The sequence below is a fragment of the Amphiprion ocellaris genome, chromosome 5 (assembly GCF_022539595.1).
Source record: "Amphiprion ocellaris isolate individual 3 ecotype Okinawa chromosome 5, ASM2253959v1, whole genome shotgun sequence".
In the NCBI taxonomy this organism is placed as follows: domain Eukaryota; kingdom Metazoa; phylum Chordata; class Actinopteri; family Pomacentridae; genus Amphiprion; species Amphiprion ocellaris.
The window spans coordinates 459,730-483,741 of NC_072770.1; the positions used below are offsets into that span (position 1 = coordinate 459,730).

At 42.4% G+C, this 24,012-nt stretch overlaps 1 protein-coding gene across 32 annotated transcripts in view; it reads right to left on the reverse strand.

Moving 5' to 3' along the window:
• Positions 1-24,012, reverse strand: part of nfasca (neurofascin homolog (chicken) a) — a 152,394-nt gene that overhangs the window by 61,721 nt on the left and 66,661 nt on the right. For all 32 annotated transcript variants that reach the window (XR_008601739.1, XM_055010804.1, XM_055010802.1 and 29 more), the window contains 2 exons: positions 17,130-17,189; positions 5,706-5,873 (listed from right to left, as the gene is read on the reverse strand). Coding sequence is in view for 31 of the 32 variants with exons in the window: in XM_055010804.1 (XP_054866779.1) it covers positions 5,706-5,799 (94 nt within the window). In the remaining variant the exon portion in view is untranslated. The remainder of the gene's footprint in view (positions 1-5,705; positions 5,874-17,129; positions 17,190-24,012) is intronic.

Here is a 24,012-nt window from a genome sequence, read left to right on the forward strand (position 1 = left end):
AGAAGACAACATATCAGTGGAGCTTTAGACTGGAACAAACTGTCCTGTTGTTTATTATCACAGAACAGAAGGGAAGCAGAAGCATAATTAATACCTGTCCATCTGTATTTAGAAGGACTCTGGGTCTACTAACTAAAGGCTCAATGCTTTTTTTATCTACTGATGTTTCTGATATTTGTGAAAGTATTTGGAATCTATTTCAGGGACTAAAACGGAAAGTTTCCCTTTGACTGAACACTGGTGCTTTCCTCTCAGCTACATATATTCTCTATAGGATTCTTTTTTCTTTTAGTAACAATCAAGGAAATTTAACTGTGGAGGAATTAAAAAACACATTAAATGTCTGCCTTAGTCACAGCTGCCTACTATTATTTGAAAAATAAGAGGGTTACTGCGTGTGTATACGTACCATGTTACTGCGTGTGTATACGTACCATGTTACTGCATGTGTATACGTACCATGTTACTGCGTGTGTATACGTACCGCGTTACTACGTGTGTATACGTACCGCGTTACTGCATGTGTATACGTACCGCGTTACTGCATGTGTATACGTACCGCGTTACTGCATGTGTATACATACCGCGTTACTGCATGTGTATACGTACCGCGTTACTGCATGTGTTACTGCATATGTATACGTGCCGCGTTACTGCGTGTGTATACGTGCAGCGTTACTGCGTGTGTATACGTACCGCATTACTGCATGTGTATACGTACCGCGTTACTGCGTGTGTATACGTACCATGTTACTGCGTGTGTATACGTACCATGTTACTGCATGTGTATATGTACCATGTTACTGCGTGTGTATATGTACCATGTTACTGCGTGTGTATACGTACCATGTTACTGCGTGTGTATACGTACCGCGTTACTGCATGTGTATACGTACCGCGTTACTGCATGTGTATACGTACCGCGTTACTGCATGTGTTACTGCATGTGTATACGTGCCGCGTTACTGCGTGTGTATACGTGCAGCGTTACTGCGTGTGTATATGTACCGCATTACTGCATGTGTATACGTACCGCGTTACTGCGTGTGTATACGTACCATGTTACTGCGTGTGTATACGTGCAGCGTTACTGCATGTGTATACGTACCGCATTACTGCATGTGTATACGTACCGCGTTACTGCGTGTGTATACGTACCATGTTACTGCGTGTGTATACGTACCATGTTACTGCATGTGTATATGTACCATGTTACTGCGTGTGTATATGTACCATGTTACTGCGTGTGTATACGTACCATGTTACTGCGTGTGTATACGTACCGCGTTACTGCATGTGTATACGTACCGCGTTACTGCATGTGTATACGTACCGCGTTACTGCATGTGTTACTGCATGTGTATACGTGCCGCGTTACTGCGTGTGTATACGTGCAGCGTTACTGCGTGTGTATATGTACCGCATTACTGCATGTGTATACGTACCGCGTTACTGCGTGTGTATACGTACCATGTTACTGCGTGTGTATACGTGCAGCGTTACTGCGTGTGTATACGTACCGCATTACTGCATGGGTATACGTACCGCGTTACTGCGTGTGTATACGTACCATGTTACTGCGTGTGTATACGTACCATGTTACTGCATGTGTATATGTACCATGTTACTGCGTGTGTATACGTACCATGTTACTGCGTGTGTATACGTACCGCGTTACTGCATGTGTATACGTACCGCGTTACTGCATGTGTATACGTACCGCGTTACTGCATGTGTTACTGCATGTGTATACGTGCCGCGTTACTGCGTGTGTATACGTGCAGCGTTACTGCGTGTGTATATGTACCGCATTACTGCATGTGTATACGTACCGCGTTACTGCGTGTGTATACGTACCATGTTACTGCGTGTGTATACGTGCAGCGTTACTGCGTGTGTATACGTACCGCATTACTGCATGTGTATACGTACCGCGTTACTGCGTGTGTATACGTACCATGTTACTGCGTGTGTATACGTACCATGTTACTGCATGTGTATATGTACCATGTTACTGCGTGTGTATATGTACCATGTTACTGCGTGTGTATACGTACCATGTTACTGCGTGTGTATACGTACCGCGTTACTGCATGTGTATACGTACCGCGTTACTGCATGTGTATACGTACCGCGTTACTGCATGTGTTACTGCATGTGTATACGTGCCGCGTTACTGCGTGTGTATACGTGCAGCGTTACTGCGTGTGTATATGTACCGCATTACTGCATGTGTATACGTACCGCGTTACTGCGTGTGTATACGTACCATGTTACTGCGTGTGTATACGTACCATGTTACTGCATGTGTATATGTACCATGTTACTGCGTGTGTATATGTACCATGTTACTGCGTGTGTATACGTACCATGTTACTGCGTGTGTATACGTACCGCGTTACTGCATGTGTATATGTACCGCGTTACTGCGTGTGTATACGTACCATGTTACTGCGTGTGTATACGTACCATGTTACTGCGTGTGTATACGTACCGCGTTACTGCATGTGTATATGTACCGCGTTACTGCGTGTGTATACGTACCGCGTTACTGCGTGTGTGTATACGTGCCGCGTTACTGCGTGTGTATACGTACCGCGTTACTGCGTGTGTATACGTACCATGTTACTGCGTGTGTATACGTACCGCGTTACTGCATGTGTATATGTACCGCGTTACTGCGTGTGTATACGTACCGCGTTACTGCGTGTGTGTATACGTGCCGCGTTACTGCGTGTGTATACGTACTGCGTTACTGCGTGTGTATACGTACCGCGTTAATGCGTGTGTATACGTACCATGTTACTGCGTGTGTATATGTACCATGTTACTGCGTGTGTATACGTACCGCGTTACTGCGTGTGTATACGTATCATGTTACTGCGTATGTATACGTACCGCGTTACTGCGTGTGTATACGTATCATGTTACTGCGTGTGTATACGTACCATGTTACTGCATGTGTATATGTACCATGTTACTGCATGTGCATACGTGCCGCGTTACTGCGTGTGTATACGTACCGCGTTACTGCGTGTGTATATGTGCCGCGTTACTGCGTGTGTATACGTACCGCATTACTGCGTGTGTATACGTACCATGTTACTGCGTGTGTATATGTACCATGTTACTGCGTGTATATACGTACCGCATTACTGCGTGTGTATACGTATCATGTTACTGCGTGTGTATACGTATCATGTTACTGCGTGTGTATACGTACCGCGTTACTGCGTGTGTATACGTATCATGTTACTGCGTGTGTATACGTACCATGTTACTGCATGTGTATATGTACCATGTTACTGCGTGTGCATACGTGCCGCGTTACTGCGTGTGTATACGTACCGCGTTACTGCGTGTGTATACGTACCATGTTACTGCGTGTGTATACGTACCGCGGTACTGCATGTGTATACATACCATGTTACTGCGTGTGTAGACCTACTGTGTTACTGCGTGTGTATATGTGCCGCGTTACTGCGTGTGTATACGTATCGTGTTACTGCGTGTGTTCTGCTTACATATGTCTTACATGTATACAGTTAGCTACTGACGATGACTGTTAGACTTCTTTAGTGGTTTAAAATCTGACTCATCTGTACGTGTTGACAGCAAGTGTGTGTGAATGCATGGATGTGTGTGTGTCCTGTCGGGGCGTGCAGAAAACTTCCATCAATAAAGGTCAGGAGTGCAGTTTGCTGTGCAGCAGATAAGGAGATGGAAGGAACAGAGGGGGATGGGGCTCTTCCTCTGTCTGTGAAGCCTTTAGGGCCTCAGCTCTGATAGCTGGATCATTACCAACTAAATCTAATGAGCACAGAACTGCTGCCTTCTGGGTCAGACAAACACAACATTATAAATAAAGCTTCAATGAGCTACTGATGAACACATGCACTGTGTTTTAGAAGCTATGTTTATAACCACAGATCCATATTCAAGCATTGTTCTTTGAAAAATCATCACCAATCTATGCTCTGTGTTCTGAATAAAGATCTGATTTAACTAAAGGTTTAAATGATATCTTTATTCAGAAAAGACCAGAGCATGGTCATTTATAAAAATTTCTCATAAACAAATGAAAACTATGACTCTCAGTTTATCACAGTGTGGTAAACTGATGAAGCAGAGGTCAGTGGGTTATAAGAGAATTATCCAAACGGTCTCTGAAAGGCAGGAGGCACAGATCAGATCAATAGAGCTTCATAAGAACTGAATTTAAAGGTCAGGAAGAGAAATATAAAAAAAAAAAATGATGCCATGGGGTTGCACAGAAATAGAACAGCTGACAGCTGTGCATGTGTGCGTGTGTACGTGTGAAAGGCATGACTTTGTCCTTTGTGCTTTTGTTCACACTTCCCTCAGGAATCCATTTATCAACAGAATCCAGTCAGGCTTTTATTCTGGTTATGATGGACAGGCAGGTATGACAACACAACGCACTGTGTGTATTTGTGTATGTAAAATGTTGGGGTGAGCACACTGGAATCACTGAAGACTTATCATCCTGGCATTTCCAGTCAGAAAGCTACCCAATGTGATGCCCATTTACCGAGACACAAAACAACAAAAACGAGACACAAAACAACAAAAGAAGACAAAAAATGACAAAAATAAGATACAAAATGACAAAAACAAAACACAAAACGACAAAAATGAGACACAAAACGACAAGAGTGAGACACAAAATGACAAAAATGAGACACAAAATGAAAAAAATGGACATAAAGCAGTCTGTTTTCCCGTGTTAATGTGACCACTGCTGCAGCTCCAGTATCATACTGGCTTTATATTTAAAATGTATTAATTTCAAGCATTTTCTGCGCATTTTTGTCTTGTTATTAATAGCTTAACACTGTTCACACATTTCAAAGGGAACCATACAGTTTACTCTTTGAATGATGTTTATTTTCTTCACTATTTGAAACAAATCCTTTATATCAAGTTCATTTTAAAAAGAGCAAACTCTAGCTTTGCATAATAGCTGATCATTTATTGATATTAATAATCAAAAGTTAAGTAACATTTACTTAAGTCTACCTAAAATCTGATCAGAACTGAAGGAGTTTCTCCAGTGATTTAGTATCATACTTCCAAAGATTGCTAGATTCAAATGAAGCTCTAAAACAATGGATCTAAAAACCCCACTGTGTAATCTGATCATCTTTCATCTGTCCTCATCAGCTCACTGAAGCCTGATCAACACTAACCTGCAGCTTTATCCTCCTCCTCTCCTCACATTAGTGGGAACTATGGTATTTCAATCATTAAAAAGCTTCTTGCTTTATTACTGCTGTAGTTGGTAGCAGGTCCAGATGGATGTAAACTAAGGATGATGATGATGATGATGGCAGGAAGGAAGAGGACATGATTAGATCTTAGTTCCCACAGATCAGTGAACCTTTTTCACTTTAATTTATCTAAAATGTGGTGTTTCCATTACAAATAATGCTGTCTTTAAGTTGTGTATCAGATCCAGATGTAAATACCTGAAAAAAAAAGCTGAAATATTGATCTCTGATCTCATAGTCATCGTTTGATATCAAACCCACATGTTTCAGTCTACAGCAGAAATAAAGGAACTGGCCTCACTATTCAGGACTTCTAGAAGGGTGACTAGATCAGCCTTAAACTGAACTGTTCCAGTTTTCATCTTCTTGTGCATTCTGACTTTAGGTGGGTCTGATAAATGCTCAGTAACTTACCATCTTGTGGGACTTCGATGGGTGCTGCTTCCTGCCACAGCAGCAGCAGTAACGACATCAGAGCCAGGGCTGCATGCCCGCCCTGCCCCAACATCTCTTCCCCTCTGATTGGCCGGCCTCGCCCCTCACCTCTCCTGATTAGCTTAGATGGTTCTCCTCACAGAAGATCTGTGAGTACAGAGAGAGACAGATGGTTAGAATGGAGGCCGTGTAGTAGAGCGTATCGTATATGTACACTATAAACACGTGTGTAGTTGTGTGTATGTATTCTGGCACAAAGACGTGCTGGATCTGGCCTACATTCACAGCTGAGTCCCTGTGTGGCTCCCAGGAGAGAGCAGCCTGGAAACAAAGCCAAGGAGAAGATCTGTGGACTGATTCTTAAAGGGAGATCAGGCTGCTTCACAGGAGGACACAGACATTCTGTTTCCAAACAAAGAGCTGGGAATATGGATGTTTTAGCCAAAACGTAACTCTACAAAAACAATAGTCTGAATGAAAGATGATGCTGGGATATCTGAGGCAATATTCATTTATATAGACAGCTTGAAAATGACAGCAGATGGTTTTAGATCTATTTGTCAAACTGAACTGACACCAGCAGTAGGAAATGGGCTGTAGTTGACATTTAAAAGTTTGAGAGGTTCTGCTATCCATTCTGCTATCTATCTATCTATCTATCTATCTATCTATCTATCTATCTATCTATCTATCTATCTATCTATCTATCTATCTATCTATCTATCTATCTATCCATCTATCCATCCATCCATCCATCCATCCATCCATCCATCCATCCATCCATCCATCCATCCATCCATCATCTATCCATCATCCATCTATCTATCTATCTATCATCCATCCATCTATCTATCTATCTATCTATCTATCTATCTATAGTTTATCTATAGTCTATCTATCTATCTATCTATCTATCTATCTATCTATCCATCCATCCATCCATCCATCCATCCATCCATCCATCCATCCATCCATCCATCCATCCATCCATCATCTATCCATCATCCATCCATCCATCCATCTATCTATCTATCTATCATCCATCCATCTATCTATCTATCTATAGTTTATCTATAGTCTATCTATCTATCTATCTATCTATCTATCTATAGTTTATCTATAGTCTATCTATCTATCTATCTATCTATAGTTTATCTATAGTCTATCTATCTATCTATCTATCGATCTATAGTCTATCTATCTATCTATAGTCTATCTATCTATAGTCTATCTATCTATCTATCTATCTATCTATCTATCTATCTATCTATCTATCTATCTATCTATCTATCTATCTATCTATCTATCTATCAGGTTGCAGCAGGAGGTTTTATAGTGGAGGGATTTCTAGTGGACATGTGAGACATCATATTTCAGCATCTGCCCCAATACCACATATGTTCATTGAGGCTGTAGAAATAAATCTGTGGCTGAGCCAAAGATTCTAAATGAACATGTGAACCCTGGATTACTTTCAGGATCATGTTGCTATCTACTGTATATGTTTCAGCTCTTATATATCTAGATCTTCCATTATTTCTATGATGATACTTGCATACTTATGTTATATTAATCTTGATATTGAGGTAAAAAAGCTATTCTGTATTGTGAAGTGTTTCAAATCATGTGCTGACCGTAAAATGCTGGCAGTAGAGATATCATTTCACAGCTGTGTAGGGAGATGGTCTAAAATCTGGCAATATCCAAACCATGATGGTGGGATGCTGGAATGTCTTAGAATGTAAAAAAATATCTGTGCTTATTGTTTAATCAAAGTAAATGCAATCACAAGTGTTCAGATACAGCAGCCCACCCTAAAACAAGGGTCCCTAATAGGCCCCACAGCCCTGCCTACTGGTGCACCAGTGACCTGAGGTGGTCTTCTGACCACAATTTTAGAATCGCTGCATTTTTAAATGTTTTATACAAAGTGAGATTTACCGTCGGCCCCCGTGTCGGAGACAAAGCAGACGTTAAAAAGGAGATTGTCTTTGGGGCACAGTGGAACAACTAGTAGCATTAAAAACTGTAAGGGCATCTGTTTATTAGTCCGCCAAGGAACACAGTGGAGTTATGTGACAATGGGGGTCTGTCTGTCTGTCTGTGTCTGTCTGTCTGTCTGTCTGTTTGCAACATTACTCAAAAACAGACCAATGGATTTGGATGAATTTTCCAGGGAAGGTCTGAAATGACACAAGGACCAAGTGATTAGATTTTGGCAGTGATGCAGCTTATAGTCTGGATCCATGGATTTATTAAAGATTTCTGTATCGTTGCCAGATAGCGGCATGGCGTCACTGTAACCATGGCAACAAGTGAACACTACATCAGCTGTCTGCTGACGATCACATGATTGTGATCCTACTACAAATCCACCGCTGAGGACCATGAATGGTTTAAAGATTTCATCCGTCAGAAATCATCCAATGACTGAGCAGCTCTGGAGGAGAACTGCTCTCTCTTGCTCTTTCCTGTTTTGTTCTGTGTTATGTAAGTAGCAGGAGAGTGAAAATGGGTGAAAAAAACAGCAAAGATATTATTATGCAGAAGTTTGATCTGTCTTCATAACTTTATGAATAATTATAAAGCTCTGATTCTGCTGTTTCTTCTGATATGGTAGTAATAAGTCATAACAGTTATTACCATGGACATTCTCTAAACTTCATCTGATTCTGTCCAACTTTATATTTTCTCTTCTCAGTAAGTGAGTTATAAACCTGTACAGGTAATTCATACTGACCCTGCTGGAACTTGTAAGTGGATGACAACATGGAGAAAATATGCCTATTTTTCTGCACTCAGTGGAGGAAACTGCACATTCCCAGATTCAGCCAAGTGTTCCTCTGCCCTCCACAGGAGAACCAGGTCTGTGTTCTGGCACACCTACAGGACCACCTGCTGGCTGTTAATCCCTGTCCACATGCTGTCATCCCCCGCCAAGATCATACTTCAGTCTGCCTCACATCACACCAGAGCTCAAAGCCACGACAACGGAATGAATGAAGACTACGATCAGATGGGAGTGTGGGGGTGGGTTTCTACCATAAGGCTGCCATTTCTAATCTCCCAAACAATGTGACATAACACTGTGTTACACTGGGTACACTCAGTCTACTGTAACAGAATCAACTGTATGAATACATTTTTAAGAAACTGCATTACAGTTAACATAAATAGTATGGTGAAAAATGAAAACTTCTGTTAAAATGAAGGAAACAATTAGCATAATTAGCATGTAGAATGTAGTATGTATTATGAACTTATTATGAAGTAAAGCAAGACTGTGCAACTTTTGAAAAAAGGCACAATACATTCTATTCTTCTGTTGAATTTACAGACAAACTGTTCCTCAGTTGAACACACTCTGAGGTTTCACTGCTACAGCCTCATTTACTGACACTGCATTTCACTGAAGTTTTTGTACACACCACCGTTCAAAAGTTTGGGATCATCCAGACAATTCCATGTTTTCCATGAAAACTCCCACTTTTATCCATGAGCTAACATAACTGCACAAGGGTTTTCTAATCATCAATGAGCCTTTCAACACCATTAGCTAACACAATGTAGCATTAGAACACAGGAGTGATGGTTGCTGGAAATGTTCCTCTGTACCTCTATGGAGATATTCCATTAAAAATCAGCTGTTTCCAGCTACAATAGTCATTTACCACATTAACAATGTCTACACTGGATTTATCATTCATTTCATGTTATCTTCACTGAAACAAAACTGCTTCTCTTTCAAAATGGGAGGCAGTGGTGGCACAACGGTTAAGTCTCTGGATTACTGATCAGAACGTCAGTGATTCAAACCCCGATGCGGTCACTGGTAGCCTTAACCCTTCCTGCTCCAGGGGCGCTGTACCATGGCTGACCCTTCGCTCTGACTCCCCCAGTTGGGGAGATATGTGAAAATCAGAATTTCCTCTTGTGGGATTAATAAGGGATAATAAAAATAAGGACATTTCTAAGTGAGCCCAGAATGTTAATGTATATCATGGGTTGTAATTTGAAGTTAAAATGAAGTTCATCTACCACTTCTTTTAATGTTGTTGGTTTGTTTTTGAAATAACAGAAAAATAAACGAGCCATTTTTTACCACATGCTCTGATTAGAAATATTCCCCATAATAGTTGAAATATAAGACACTAGTTTTTCCTGTAAACTAGGTTAGAAAGTATGAGGATCAGTACAGAACATCAGACAGGCTTCTACACAAAGTGCTGCATTATTACTTGTTTGTCAGGTTTCAATCTGTTTGTAGTCTGTCAGCCCCTAATGTCTGGTTAGTCTAGTTTAACTGACACCAACATGTTTCCTTGTGTCATAGCAAACACAGGACTAAGTCCAGAATTTCAGCTCAAAGGGAAAATGTAGTGAATGAAGAACCTGACAGTGACTGGCAGACAGAATTATCAGTATGATTCCTCTGTGATGAGGAAACTCTCCTCGTGGTTTCACAGATGTTAGGGATGTCTTCTAATCATGGCCATCTCATAGAGCCAATACAGTGTTAACTCTCCTGTACAATGAAAAGTCTAAAGTCTGTCGAATGTGCAGTGATTTGATCCAAAGACAGATGAGCTGAGAAATAATAGAGTTATCTCACAACAGAGGGGACGCAGCAGCCTTCAGGCCTGAGGGCAGGAGACATACTTCACCCAAAACCTGCAAACACCTACTACACACACACATTATGCATAAACCATCTGGTGGTAAGTCAGTCCAGCCCCATGCGACTAAAGAGCTAATCTGCCCCTGGGGAGTTCAAACCCCAGAACTGGTTGGCATGAGGTGCCAATCATACAAGTACACACACACACACACACACACACACACACACACACACACACACACACACACACACACACACACACACACACACACACACACACACACACACACACACACACACACACACACACACACACACACACACACACACACACACACACACACACACACACACACACACACACACACACACACACACACACACACACACACACACACACACACACACACACACACACACACACACACACACACACACACACACACACACACACACACACACACACACACACACACACACACACACACACACACACACACACACACACACACACACACACACACACACACACACACACACACACACACACACACACACACACACACACACACACACACACACACACACACACACACACACACACACACACACACACACACACACACACACACACACACACACACACACACACACACACACACACACACACACACACACACACACACACACACACACACACACACACACACACACACACACACACACACACACACACACACACACACACACACACACACACACACACACACACACACACACACACACACACACACACACACACACACACACACACACACACACACACACACACACACACACACACACACACATCCCCCAGAAGAGAACGAGGATGGGGGGGATTAGGAAAAGAGCATTCCACACAGTCTAATACAAGCCTTAAGACAGGAATCCATTTTGAATTGCATATCTGTTCCCAAGACAAACATCATGGAGTGAGAGAAATCAAAATAAAGAGAAGCAGTGGTCTGCTGGGGAGCAGGGAGCACTGAAAGGGACAGAAAGAGACTAAACAGAAGGTCAGGAGGAGGTTCTGTCCTGGACTGTTCCCTGGACTCCATAGAGGAGGTGGGTGAGAGGAGGATGTTGTCAAAGCTCACATCCATCATGGACAATCCCTCTCACCCACTGCATGACACTGTGGGGTCTTTAAGCAGCTCCTTCAGCAGCAGACTGAGACATCCACCCTGCAAGAAAGAGCGCTATCACAGGTCCTTCATCCCATCTGCTATAAGACTTTACAACATCAGCATCACTGGCTGATGTTAACATAAACTGGACTATATCATTACCACCCCAAACCATAAAATTTGCACTGACATTCTTGCACTGCACATCTCTGCACTTTTAAACTTTATTTTTATTTTTATTTTTTCTGTTAAAAAATTTTGCCACCCTTGTATATATTGTAAATAAAGCTGCTGTAACAATGTAAATTTCCCCTGGAGTGGGGAGAAATAAAGAACTTTATCTTACTTTATCTTATCTTATCTTAAAAAGAGAATGTCAGAGTAAAAGCTCTGAAATAGGTCAGCGCTAACTGCACCTCTCTCCACTCTGCAGTGCATTATACATGATAGCACAAACTGATTCAGCATGAGGCTGAATGCACAGGAATCCCCAACAAGGGGGTCAGTGAACAGCTCATACTGCCGGCGTTTCAGAAGAATTAATGTCAAACTATTGATACATTCTGCTCAGAAATGCTGCCAGAATTATGTCCAACATTTACATGAAAAGTACAAAGACATTTTCCAGCCCTATAGCTGTCTGTATGTTACAGATTTGTCTATTATTTCAACATCCTCCGGCTTCTAATACTGGCATCAGTGTAGAGGGTGGAGAAGGGCATCATTTCTCACCATGAACCATGTGTGGTCGATGTGACACAACCTGGGAATCATGTCTTTCTCACTGCAGCAGTGTTTCTTCCTGACTGTTCTGGAGGTGGAATCTTGTTAGAACAGGCTTTGTGGCATTTATGTCTTCTGAGATGGGTGTCTTTGTCAGATTAAGTAATTATAGCGTCTTTAATTCACTTGGTCACAGCACATCAGACTACACACTGAAACCAACCAGTAATTCAGTTCTATTTGATTTATATAGCGCCAATTCACAGCACATGTCATTTCAGGTGAAGATCGGACAAATTATAAACAGAGAACCCAACAATCCAAAGCTTCCTTCACTGAGGAAGGAACCAAACTTCATGTTGTTACTTAATCAGCATGACTGGGGAACGTCACCCAGATGAGATCTAAGCAGTCTGTGTGTGTGTGGCTGATAAGACTCATTTTTAAGAACTCAGTGATGGGGCAGAAACAACCAGTGAGCACTGAGTCGTCGTTCTGTGGAGCTGTGAGGAGTACCAGCAGGCCTGTTCTCAGGTCAGTGTGTAGGACAACAGCTTCCTGCAGGGTGGTCTGGAGGACTCACATCCAGGCACAGTGGAGCTCAGAGCTGCAGGTTTGCTTTGGCTGGCCGTTCTGACAGAGTTACAGTGTACTGTGTTGTTTCACATTTCTAGTTGACCTAGCTTACATACTTTAGTTCACATACGTACACACACGGTGACTCTACAGACAAACCCAAACACAACCATGTCACACTCCTCTTACCTCAGGCCTACATTAACATCACACAGGAAGTCCTCCTCCAAACCTGACATTATTCAGTGCATAATAGAGCCCATTAAACTAATAGATGAAACTTGTCTGGCTGCTCCGTCTGCCTGTCACGCTGGAGGCTCAACAGAAACAGATTGGCCTGTTGCAGGCCATTTCTAAAAATAACACGTTCATTTGGATCCTGTGAATACGGATAGCAGAGAGCACTGTTTAGTGACCTTAGATGAATTTTGCCAGCAGCACATTCAGACTGTAAATCATGACACAGAATGATAAAAAATGTTAACTTACTTTTAGAAATTATGGGGAATTAGCATAAATTTGTTAATTGAGAATTGTTCACTGAATTTCATAGAGCTTCTTTCATTATTTAAGATGAGGGGTTATTTCTGTACAAAAGAGTCCTGGTCATAAATGAGACTCAGTACAGGAAGGTTTATAGGGTAAACCACATTCAGAATGCAGAAGGAATAAATTCATCTTCAGACTCATTATTTAAAAACAGACTTTGTGTTTCTTTATCAGAGTTCACTTAAAATGCAAAGACAAAACTCCTCACCGTAAAATATGAAGGTTAGCGTGATTAAGATGATGGAGGCTCAAGGCACAGGGCTTAATTAGCTGTTAGAGGGTTTATTTTAGGCCTGTTTTATGATTATCTTTGAAGTGTCATTACTTGGAAGGAATTATCTATTTGAGGTATAGCAGCTGGTTTTACACTCAAATCTTTGACTTTTACCAATGTGGTGAAAACATGGACTCCAACAATGACTCAGACACATCAAAATCTGATCATCTAGTTCTTCCATCTCATCAGACACATTTATGTAGTGGATGAAAATTAAATTTAAAAACTGACTCAGAGACGAGACGGTATTGAGATCTTTGTTTTCATGAAAAACATCTGAGTTCATCGTCTTTGCAGAGAAGAGCAACTAAAGGTCTTACTGCGTACATAAGTTTTTATAATGTTGGTATTATGTGCTTTCACTCAGGTTCTCTCTCTACCAGCTGGAATCCTCCATCTATAACTATGGATAGTTCTGGCAGTCCAACAGATCATCAGCTTTCACACACTGTTAGTCTCGGATAGAAACCAGATGTTTATGACTGCAAAAGACGTCTGAAGGTCAGTCTGAACAGTGAAAAGGAGGGAGACTTTATTTTCTGGAAATAAGAAACACATTCATGCAAGTATTATTACTCTAAATATTTATATTGTTGACTGAATGCATATGAAATTATGAGTGATTAAACATATGATTGAAACATCACATAATTAATCCAGTGAATGATTTTCTCCACTACATCATCTTTTAATTAAACACGTGCACTGATCCAATGGGAGCTGTGCTTGGTGTCTGTCCAGACATATTCAAGTATTTTCATCCTGAACACGCTGCACACAAACACTCAGTCACAATTATTCCACTGTTCCAACACTGGTGGATTCCATTAGAGTCATTATGGAAGGAGCTGAGGACTAATGGTGCTCTTCTGGAATAAACACGATGGGGACAGGGCTGATGAATGCTAGAATGTAGATCTGGAGTGTGCATGTTAGTGTGCACGTACATCCAAGAGAAAGGTAGAGCACCACTCCCACAGAGCACAGCTGAAAAAAAGATCATTTCTGAATAAGAACAGCAGAAGTTTGGACATTAGTGTAACACTGCTGTCGTCCATGGAGGATCAAGACTTTCATCAAAAGGTGGGCATACAGAGTACTGAAAGAATACAAGAAAATATAAACCTCAGATATGAAAAGTGTCCTGCCTTTGTTGCATCTTCATAAATAAAGCTTATTCTGAACGTAAATGCTGTGTTTGGCTCCACCAGAGACATTAACACACTGACTGCCTTTCCAACCTTTCATGTGACCTCCATATCTACCCCCAAAACAGCCTCACCAAGTCTGTTCTACAACACGCCCAGAATAGTCCTCCAGCCATCACACACAATTACCCTCACCACTACACTACTCCCACGGCTGCTGGAGCGCATGAATAAACAGGCAACAAACCGGTGATAGGTGGTGGTCCCTGTTCTGCTCAAACCCCATCCACTAAAACACAGATGCATGCTTCAGAGATACAAAGCTTTATGAGAGGGTTTCCTGTGTAGATCATCAGCCACAGTTGTAAAGTCAGAACATGTCAGTGACTGTTCAGACATCCACATGTGCAGCAAACAACCACAGCAGTATGTTGGAAGAAAGCAAAAAGCTCTTTAACTGGACATGTCAACAAACTGAAACACCTTCTAAGTTTAATGTTCACCAGCTGGATGCTTCAAGCTGATCAGTCATGTAGTGAAATGCATACATGTGAATCACATTACTAATCCTGTGGGAGTTTTCTAAAGAAGTGAGGCATCTTTTACATATTGTCACATAAAAATTTCTCTTGCCTCATTCAGTGTGTGAAATCTACTTGTTCCCCTGATGATTTCTTCTGTTTTCATGATTATTTGCTATTAAACTTCAAACTAAATCCAGCATCAAACAAAGACATCCTCAATAAACACAGAATACATCTTTCATTTTTTTCATAGTATGTAATTTTTTACTGAACATTTCAGATTCATAACAATCATATGTTTGTGGTGGAATTTCAACCCACACTTTTTTGTGAACCTACTTTAATGCAGCTATTTTGGAGCTTTCGTGAGTATGTGCTGCTATTTTCATGACTTTAACTGGGAGACTCCAAATGTTCTGAGTCTTTGAAACCATTCTGAGGTGAACCTGGTTCACACTACAGGCCGGTTTACTTCATTTCTCCCCTCCTGACAACCAGAGCAGATACACGACTTGGGACCTGGGTCTGATGTTTTCTTCATATTATTATGTGATGATCGGCGTCTGTCTGTCTGTCAGCAACATTAATCAAAAACGGACCAACAGATTTGGATGAAATTTTCAGGGGAGGTCGGAAATGACACAAGGACCAAGTGATTAGATTTTGACACATAACGTACACATGCATAACACACGCATGTGCTCAGCACAAGGTCATTTAGTTAGTGGGTACATCTATATTAAATTTACACATTCTATGTTGCTGTGATTTCTGATCATCAATAACTAATAAACAAACGCTGCATTTCCATATGGGGGAATGAGCAGCCTTGGAGGAGGACTGCGCTCTCTGAGTGCTTGTCTAGTTTGATAATGTGAGCGATTTACAGATCCACTCTAAAACCTTTAAGGCTGCCCAGATAGTATCACCCATGTGTGGTATTTAGGGAGTTAAAACTGGAATGGATATGACTATCATGGGAGCACCCATAGTAGTGGACAAATTAAAAGTGATCTTTAAAATCTCACCTCCATATCTCACTAAAGAACAGACAACCTTACAATTCTCATCCAGACTCATTAGGCTTTCTGCTTGTTTTTTTTGTTCTTATTGCAAGGTATTATTAATATTACAGCCTGTTTTTCTACCACAGTCTCCATTTAGTTGCATCTGTTAGGACAGACTCTGCTGACTGACTGCTCCCTGTGGTACGATCACTTTAATAATATCCTGTAGTGTGGCATGCACCATTACTTTCCAATCTTGTATTGTGTGCATGTCAGACTCTTACAGAGAAACTGTTTTTAAAGCCCTGTAGTTGGAGCCAGCATCAGTCAGATGCTTGAGATCACTCTTCTGCTGTGAAACCCAAACTAGAGCTGGAACTCATAGACTGATGACCTGTCAGGGATGATCTGATTAAACAGGGCGGGAAGCATTCTGCCCTGTGTTTGTCTAGTCCAGTTACAAACATGTATCGGTGTAGTTTGACAGCTGTTTTTTTTCTTGGGCAAACACTATTTCACACAGGCCATGTTGGTTTAGATAACTTTGCTTCAATGCCTACAATTATTATTTACAGCTTGTGTTTTGTATTAACACAGTTGGCTTTATTTAGTTAGATTTTGCTTGAAAATCAGATACAGATTAATATGAGATAGAAAAATCAGGAGGGAGTTGAATAACTTTTCCCAGCACTGAACAAGAATATGTAAAGAATTGTGGTAGCAGAGTGACTGCTGATTGTGGACCTTGAATTAATCACCCAGTGGCTGATAGAGTCTGATCTTGTAGATGTTCATGCAGTGATTTGACTTACGTTCACAGCTGTGGACACTGATCCTCTGTCTGCCCACCCACTCAGTGACACCAAGCAGACCTGAGGAGACACAAAGAGCACAAACAAACAGTATTACCATGAAATCTGTTTCAGCAAACAACTATTAATACATAGTTCATCTGTTTAAACACAAGGTTTCATGCCCCTCATTAAACTATTCTAAACAAGCAGTATCTGTGAGGCTGGATCCTTTAAAGCCACACTGAAGAATCACTGAGTTTGTAGCTGAACCCTCAGACACAGTTAGCAAGAACTCAGAGGAGACAACACAAGTCAGATGTGCTGACTGCTCATTAGTCTGATGGCCTGAGCACAGGAAGGAGAAGAAGACACAGCAGAGCAGACAGCACACACACACACCTACACATACACACACACAGACACACACACACACACACACACACACACACACACACACACACACACACACACACACACACACACACACACACATACACACACACGCCTTAGGACTGTCTGCTGTAGTGGTGTTTCTCCAACTGTGTGTTTGTGCTTTCAAAGAGCTCGTCTGTGTGCCGGCTGCTGCCCTGAGGATCACAGGATGCTCTTTCTTTTAGTCCTTCTTGACACACTCACACACACCACACACACACACACACACACACACACACACACACACACACACACACTAGTCTGCTTGGTGGACTACGGAAAACCCTCAATGGGAAAACAAAAACACACAAGCATACTCTTGTTATCTCCCATACAGTTTGTGCCATCATGACACAACGTGCAAGTTAAACACAAACCACAGTGAAGACAACACCTTCCACACACTCAGCTGATGAGCAACAAAATCATACTCATAGATCTAAGGTCAGATTTAGATGAGAGCAAATGTCCTAACAACCCACGTCCACTGGATACTAAATATACTTCTAGGTTTATAACACACACATAAAGGGCTGTTTGGCAAATGATCCAATGAATTTCTTTAAATAAGAACTTCCTGTGTCCTCTGATGCAGCTAATGACTATACATTTATAAGGCTTTTTTGAGCACCAGTATTTTCCTGGATGTTCCCAATGAGGAGTGATAGAAAGCACTGCACTCTTCCTCCTTCAGCACTCTCTGTGTGGCCATTCCATTGCTAGTCACAAATCTGTGAACTTCTCAGAAAACCACCCCAGTAGCTCACCTGGATGACCATGCATGTCTAAGGGCTGTATAGTCCCTTTTTTCAATGAAGATAACATGAAATGAATGATAAATCCAGTGTAGACATTGTCAATATGCTAAATGACTATTGTAGCTGGAAACAGCTGATTTTTAATGGAATATCTCCATAGGGGTACAGAGGAACATTTCCAGCAACCATCACTCCTGTGTTCTAATGCTACATTGTGTTAGCTAATGGTGTTGAAAGGCTCATTGATGATTAGAAAACCCTTGTGCAGTTATGTTAGCACATGGATAAAAGTGTGAGTTTTCATGGAAAACATGGAATTATCTGGATGACCCCAAACTATTGAACAGGAGTGTATACAAAATTTTCAATCAGTAAATGAGGCTGTAGCAGTAAAACCTATAGAATAAAACCTATATAACATATATATATATATATATATATATATATATATATATATATATATATATATATATATATATATATATATATATATATATAAAATAGGTTCAGTATACCCCCACAACAGTACTGCACACATCAAACATCTGGGGGAACGATGTTTAACTGGGTTAAGTGCATTGCCAGCAGCGGTATGTTCCACTTGAGGAGAATGTGCACATGAGCTTTCAGCGCTCTGTAATACTACAACTAAATACACAGTAAGTTCCCTTCTGTTCATCTTATTTAACAGCATTTCAGACACTTTGTCAGATTTAAAACATTTATTTCTGACTGAAATATATTTGTATTTGGTGGTGACTCTTCAGGACACAGACGGTCCCTGAGATCACTACCTCCCCACCACAGCCTGATAATGACAGTGTATTAAAAGAATACAGAATGAAACAGTCTGAATAGGAAGTAAATGTGTACGAGCACAGATCTTTCTAGAACAAGGAGGAAGGATGACAGATGAGGCAGCAGTGATGTTTCAGCACAGATTGAGCAATTCAATTCAATTTTATTTATATATCGCCAATTACAGTCAAATTGTCTCAAGACGCTTTACAGAACCCATATGAACCCCCAGAGCAGCTCTAAGGAGACAGTGGCAGGAAAACACCCTTTTAACAGGGAAAAAACCTTGACCAGAACCTGGCTCTTTATATGGGGGACCCATTTGCTGCTGGAAGGAGGGTTGAGAGGGACAGAAGAGGTAGAGAGGTAGAGATAGAGGGATAGAGGTAGAGGGATAGAGGGGTGGAGGTAGAAGGGTAGAGGGGTAGAGAGGTAGAGGGGTGGATGTAGAGGGATAGAGGGGTGGAGGTACAGGGATAGAGGGGTAGAGGTAGAAGGGTAGAGGTAGAGGAGTAGAGGGATAGAGGTAGAGGGGTAGAGAGGTAGAGGAGTAGAGATAGAGGGGTAGAGGGGTAGAGAGGTAGAGGGGTGGAGGTAGAGGAGTAGAGGTAGAAGGGTAGAGGGGTCGAGGTAGAGGGGTAGAGGTAGAGGGGTAGAGAGATAGAGGGGTGGATGTAGAGGGATAGAGGGGTGGAGGTAGAGGGATAGAGGGGTAGAGGTAGAGGAGTAGAGGAGTAGAGGGATAGAGGTAGAGGGGTAGAGAGGTAGAGGGGTGGAGGGGTAGGGGTAGAGGACTAGAGGTAGAAGGGTAGAGGTAGAGGGGTAGAGAGGTAGAGGAGTAGAGGTAGAGGGGTAGAGGGGTAGAGAGGTAGAGGGGTGGAGGTAGAGGGGTAGAGGTAGAAGGGTAGAGGGGTAGAGGTAGAGGGGTGGGGGTAGAGGGGTAGAGAGGTAGAGGGGTGGAGGTAGAGGGGTAGAGGGATAGAGGTAGAGAGGTAGAGGGGTGGAGGTAGAGGGGTAGAGGGGCAGAGGTAGAAGGGTAGAGGTAGAGAGGTAGAGGGGTAGAGGGGTAGAGAGGTAGAGCGGTGGAGGTAGAGGGGTAGAGGAGTGGAGGTAGTGGGATAGAGAGGTAGAGGGGTGGAGGAGTAGAGGTAGAAGGGTAGAGGGGTAGAGGGATGGAGGTAGAGGGGTAGGGGGTGGAGGTAGGGGTAGAAGGGTAGAGGTAGAAGGGTAGAGGTAGAGAGGTAGAGGAGTAGAGGTAGAAGGGTAGAGGTAGAGGAGTAGAGGGTTAGAGGGGTGGAGAGGGGGAGGGATGGGAGAAGAGGGGGGGTAGCAGGGGGGAGCAGAATGAATGAACGCTGCCTCAGTTAAGAGACACACTAATAGAGAGGAACACTATTGGATGGTGTGGAACCCTGTGACTTCAGTGAATGTAAACTGACCTGACTGCTTTAGCAGCACTACATCAAAACATTACCAATATCTGAAAATGGTGTTTTGGTTCCCTGGTTGACTGCTACATCAGCTGGAGGAAAGACTGGGTTAGGGGTGCTGTGATTTTTATTTTCAGAAGTAACATTTACCTGCTATTCTAAAGATTTCAAATATGTTAGCCTCACATTATTCTAACTAGGCTTCAGCATTACCAGCATATCTGTACACAAGACTGCTCTGCTGTCAGAAATAACCATTTGGTTGTTCAACCAAGCAGCTTATTACCATTATGCGGGGGACCCATTTGCTGCTGGAAGGAGGGTTGAGAGGGACAGAAGAGGTAGAGAGGTAGAGAGGTAGAGATAGAGGGATAGAGGTAGAGGGGTAGAGAGGTAGAGGGGTGAAGGTAGAGGGGTAGAGGGGTGGAGGTAGAGGGATAGAGGGGTAGAGGTAGAAGGGTAGAGGGGTAGAGGTAGAGAGGTAGAGGGGTGGAGGTAGAGGGGTAGAGGAGTAGAGGTAGAAGGGTAGAGGTAGAGGGGTAGAGGGGTAGAGGAGTAGAGGTAGAGGGGTAGAGGGGTAGAGAGGTAGAGGGGTGGAGGTAGAGGGGTAGAGGGGTAGAGGTAGAAGGGTAGAGGTAGAGGGGTAGAGGGGTAGAGAGGTAGAGGTAGAGGGGTAGAGAGGTAGAGAGGTAGAGGGGTAGAGGGGTAGAGGGGCAGAGGTAGAAGGGTAGAGGGGTAGAGAGGTAGAGGGGTGGAGGTAGAGGGGTAGAGGGGTGGAGGTAGAGGGATAGAGAGGTAGAGGGGTGGCGGTAGAGGGGTAGAGGGGTAGAGGTAGAAGGGTAAAGGGGTAGAGGTAGAAGGGTAGAGGGGTAGAGGTACAGGGGTAGAAGTAGAGGGGAAGAGGGGTAGAGGTAGAAGGGTAGAGGTAGAAGAGTAGAGGTAGAGGGGTAGAGGGGTAGAGGTAGAAGGGTAGAGGTAGAGGGATAGAGGGTTAGAGGGGTGGAGAGGGGGAGGGATGGGAGAAGAGGGGGGGTAGCAGGTGGGAGCAGAATGAATGACTAACTAGGCTTCAGCATTACCAGCATATCTGTACACAAGACTGCTCTGCCGTCAGAAATAACCATTTGGTTGTTCAACCAAGCAGCTTATTACCATTAGTCACATTTTATTTTAAACCACCTGATGTGGTCATCATGTGACAGCTTTGGATGTTTCAACAAATGCTTCAACAGCACATGTACATATGTGTATAAGGAACAGTGTAGTGTGTACATTCAGGGGAGATTATAGCAGGAATAAAACAGGAGGATGTAGGCAGCACTGGAGGAGGTCAGAGTGCATAGATGGGTCTGCAAAACACTGGACTACAACACGGGAGTTGCTGTTCTGTTTCAAACCCATTTTCAACTTTACTTACAGGTTGGGTTGGCAGATGTAGAGAAAAAAAATGTTATTATTACTCTTTAATGCTCTGAAGGCCTTCCCACCAGACGGCCGGGTGTATTCAGACCTGACTGTCCTGAGCCAAGATCACCATCTAATCCACTGCACCACCACCAAAGAATGCAGTGGAGTTATATGACAATCTGTGTCTGTGTGCCTGTTCGCAACTTTACTCTAAAAGAGACCAACGGATTTGGATGAAATGTTCAGGGAAGGTCTGAAATGACACAAGGACCAAGTGATTAGATTTTGGCAGTGATGCAGCTTATAGTCTGGATCCACGGATTTGTTAAAGATTTCTGTATCGTTGTCAGATAGCGGCATGGCATCACGGCATCCGTTGGATACGACTGAGCAGCCTTGGTGGAGTCCTGCTCTCTGAGGGCTTTTCCTGTTGTCACTGTGGACTATTTTACATGATCTCATCTGATCTGGGTGAAAAGACCTATGATAGGCCAAAACCAGCTGTCATAAGCTACAATTTTTACAGCTTAAAAATCGAGCCAACAGAAGGCAGAGACGTGTAGTTTCTTCTCAGACGTCTATTACAGGATGCTGAAAGGATACAGCCAAAAACACTCCTAGCATTAAGTGCTTGATTAAACCTAAACAGGTTTTCTTGTATCTAATCAAATCTTTACCATAGAGTCGTCACATCAGGAAGGTTATTTATTTAAATATTGGAGGCTTGATTTAAAATGAAAGAGCAGGATACACTAGTAAACATGTTTCCTCACATGCTATAAATAGAAAGTGCACTGAACGTGTGAAGTGAGTAAAGAAACAACAGATGCTGCTGATGCTCTCCATCAAACACGCCCCAGTGCTTTCAACAGCCTAATGGGACAGTAAGGAGCGTGTGTGTGTGCTTTGATGTCCAGTCTATCACATACTATTCCCTACTGATCTACAACAGGTCTAGCACTCACCAATTCACCAATCCACTAATGACTCTCCCTCTGCTGCCCACCTTCATGTATGGAGGATACATGAACATACCTCCCACCCCAACCTGCTCCTCACCATCAAGCTACAGCTGCTGAACCCTGTCTACACACACACACACACACACACACACACACACACACACACACACACACACACACACACACACACACACACACACACACACACACACACACACACACACACACACACACACACACACACACACACACACACACACACACACACAAAGGCAGAGAGGTCATGGTAATGAATGGCTCTTCCAAACATGGTCATGGGTCAGACACTAAAGAGGTTGTCGAGGAAATATCTCTGTGACAATGACATCATTTCCTCTAGATGATCTCCAGAGGGGCTACTGAATGATCACATGATGGCCTGGATGGTGTGGGAGGAGTCAGGTTGATGTTTGTGTACGTCTAAAGTCAAGAAAAAATGGAATTCTGCTTGAGTTCTATGCAGTTTAGTTCATCTAAAAACATTTTCACATTGTTCTAAAGCACATTTTACTGGCTACCTTTATTCACTATAGAGACAATGTTTCATTCAGAAAAAACTAAAGCAGACATTTCAGGTTTCTGATGGAACTCTGAGTGGATCGTGTGCAACTCTGCAGAGAAAAATAGATATACACTCCATTAAGATATACTTTAAGACCAGAGTGTGTAGTACAGCACTGATGCAGATTACTGAGCCTGATTCTCCTACAGGCACAACCTCTCAGCTAGCTTACACTGGGTAATCCATCACAGTATTATTGTTGAAATAGCACAGTGACTGTACAATATACCAGTGACTCTAATGCATCAGCACCCCATTAGACAAAGAATTCGGTAGCTGTAGTAGTATTGGTAGGTTTGTAGTAGAGTCTACCTCTATGAATGTCTGTAATCTATTTATTCAGGAGGATCACAGGTTGACAACCATCAAACACCATCTGCTGAGGAAGACTCTGACATGTGATTCAATTGTAGCTTTTTGTCAAACTACTATCCCACAGTGAAAATGCTTGAAATGCAGTCACTGAAACGTCTAAATTGTGAGAAAAGATGCTCTGTATACAATATTAAATTC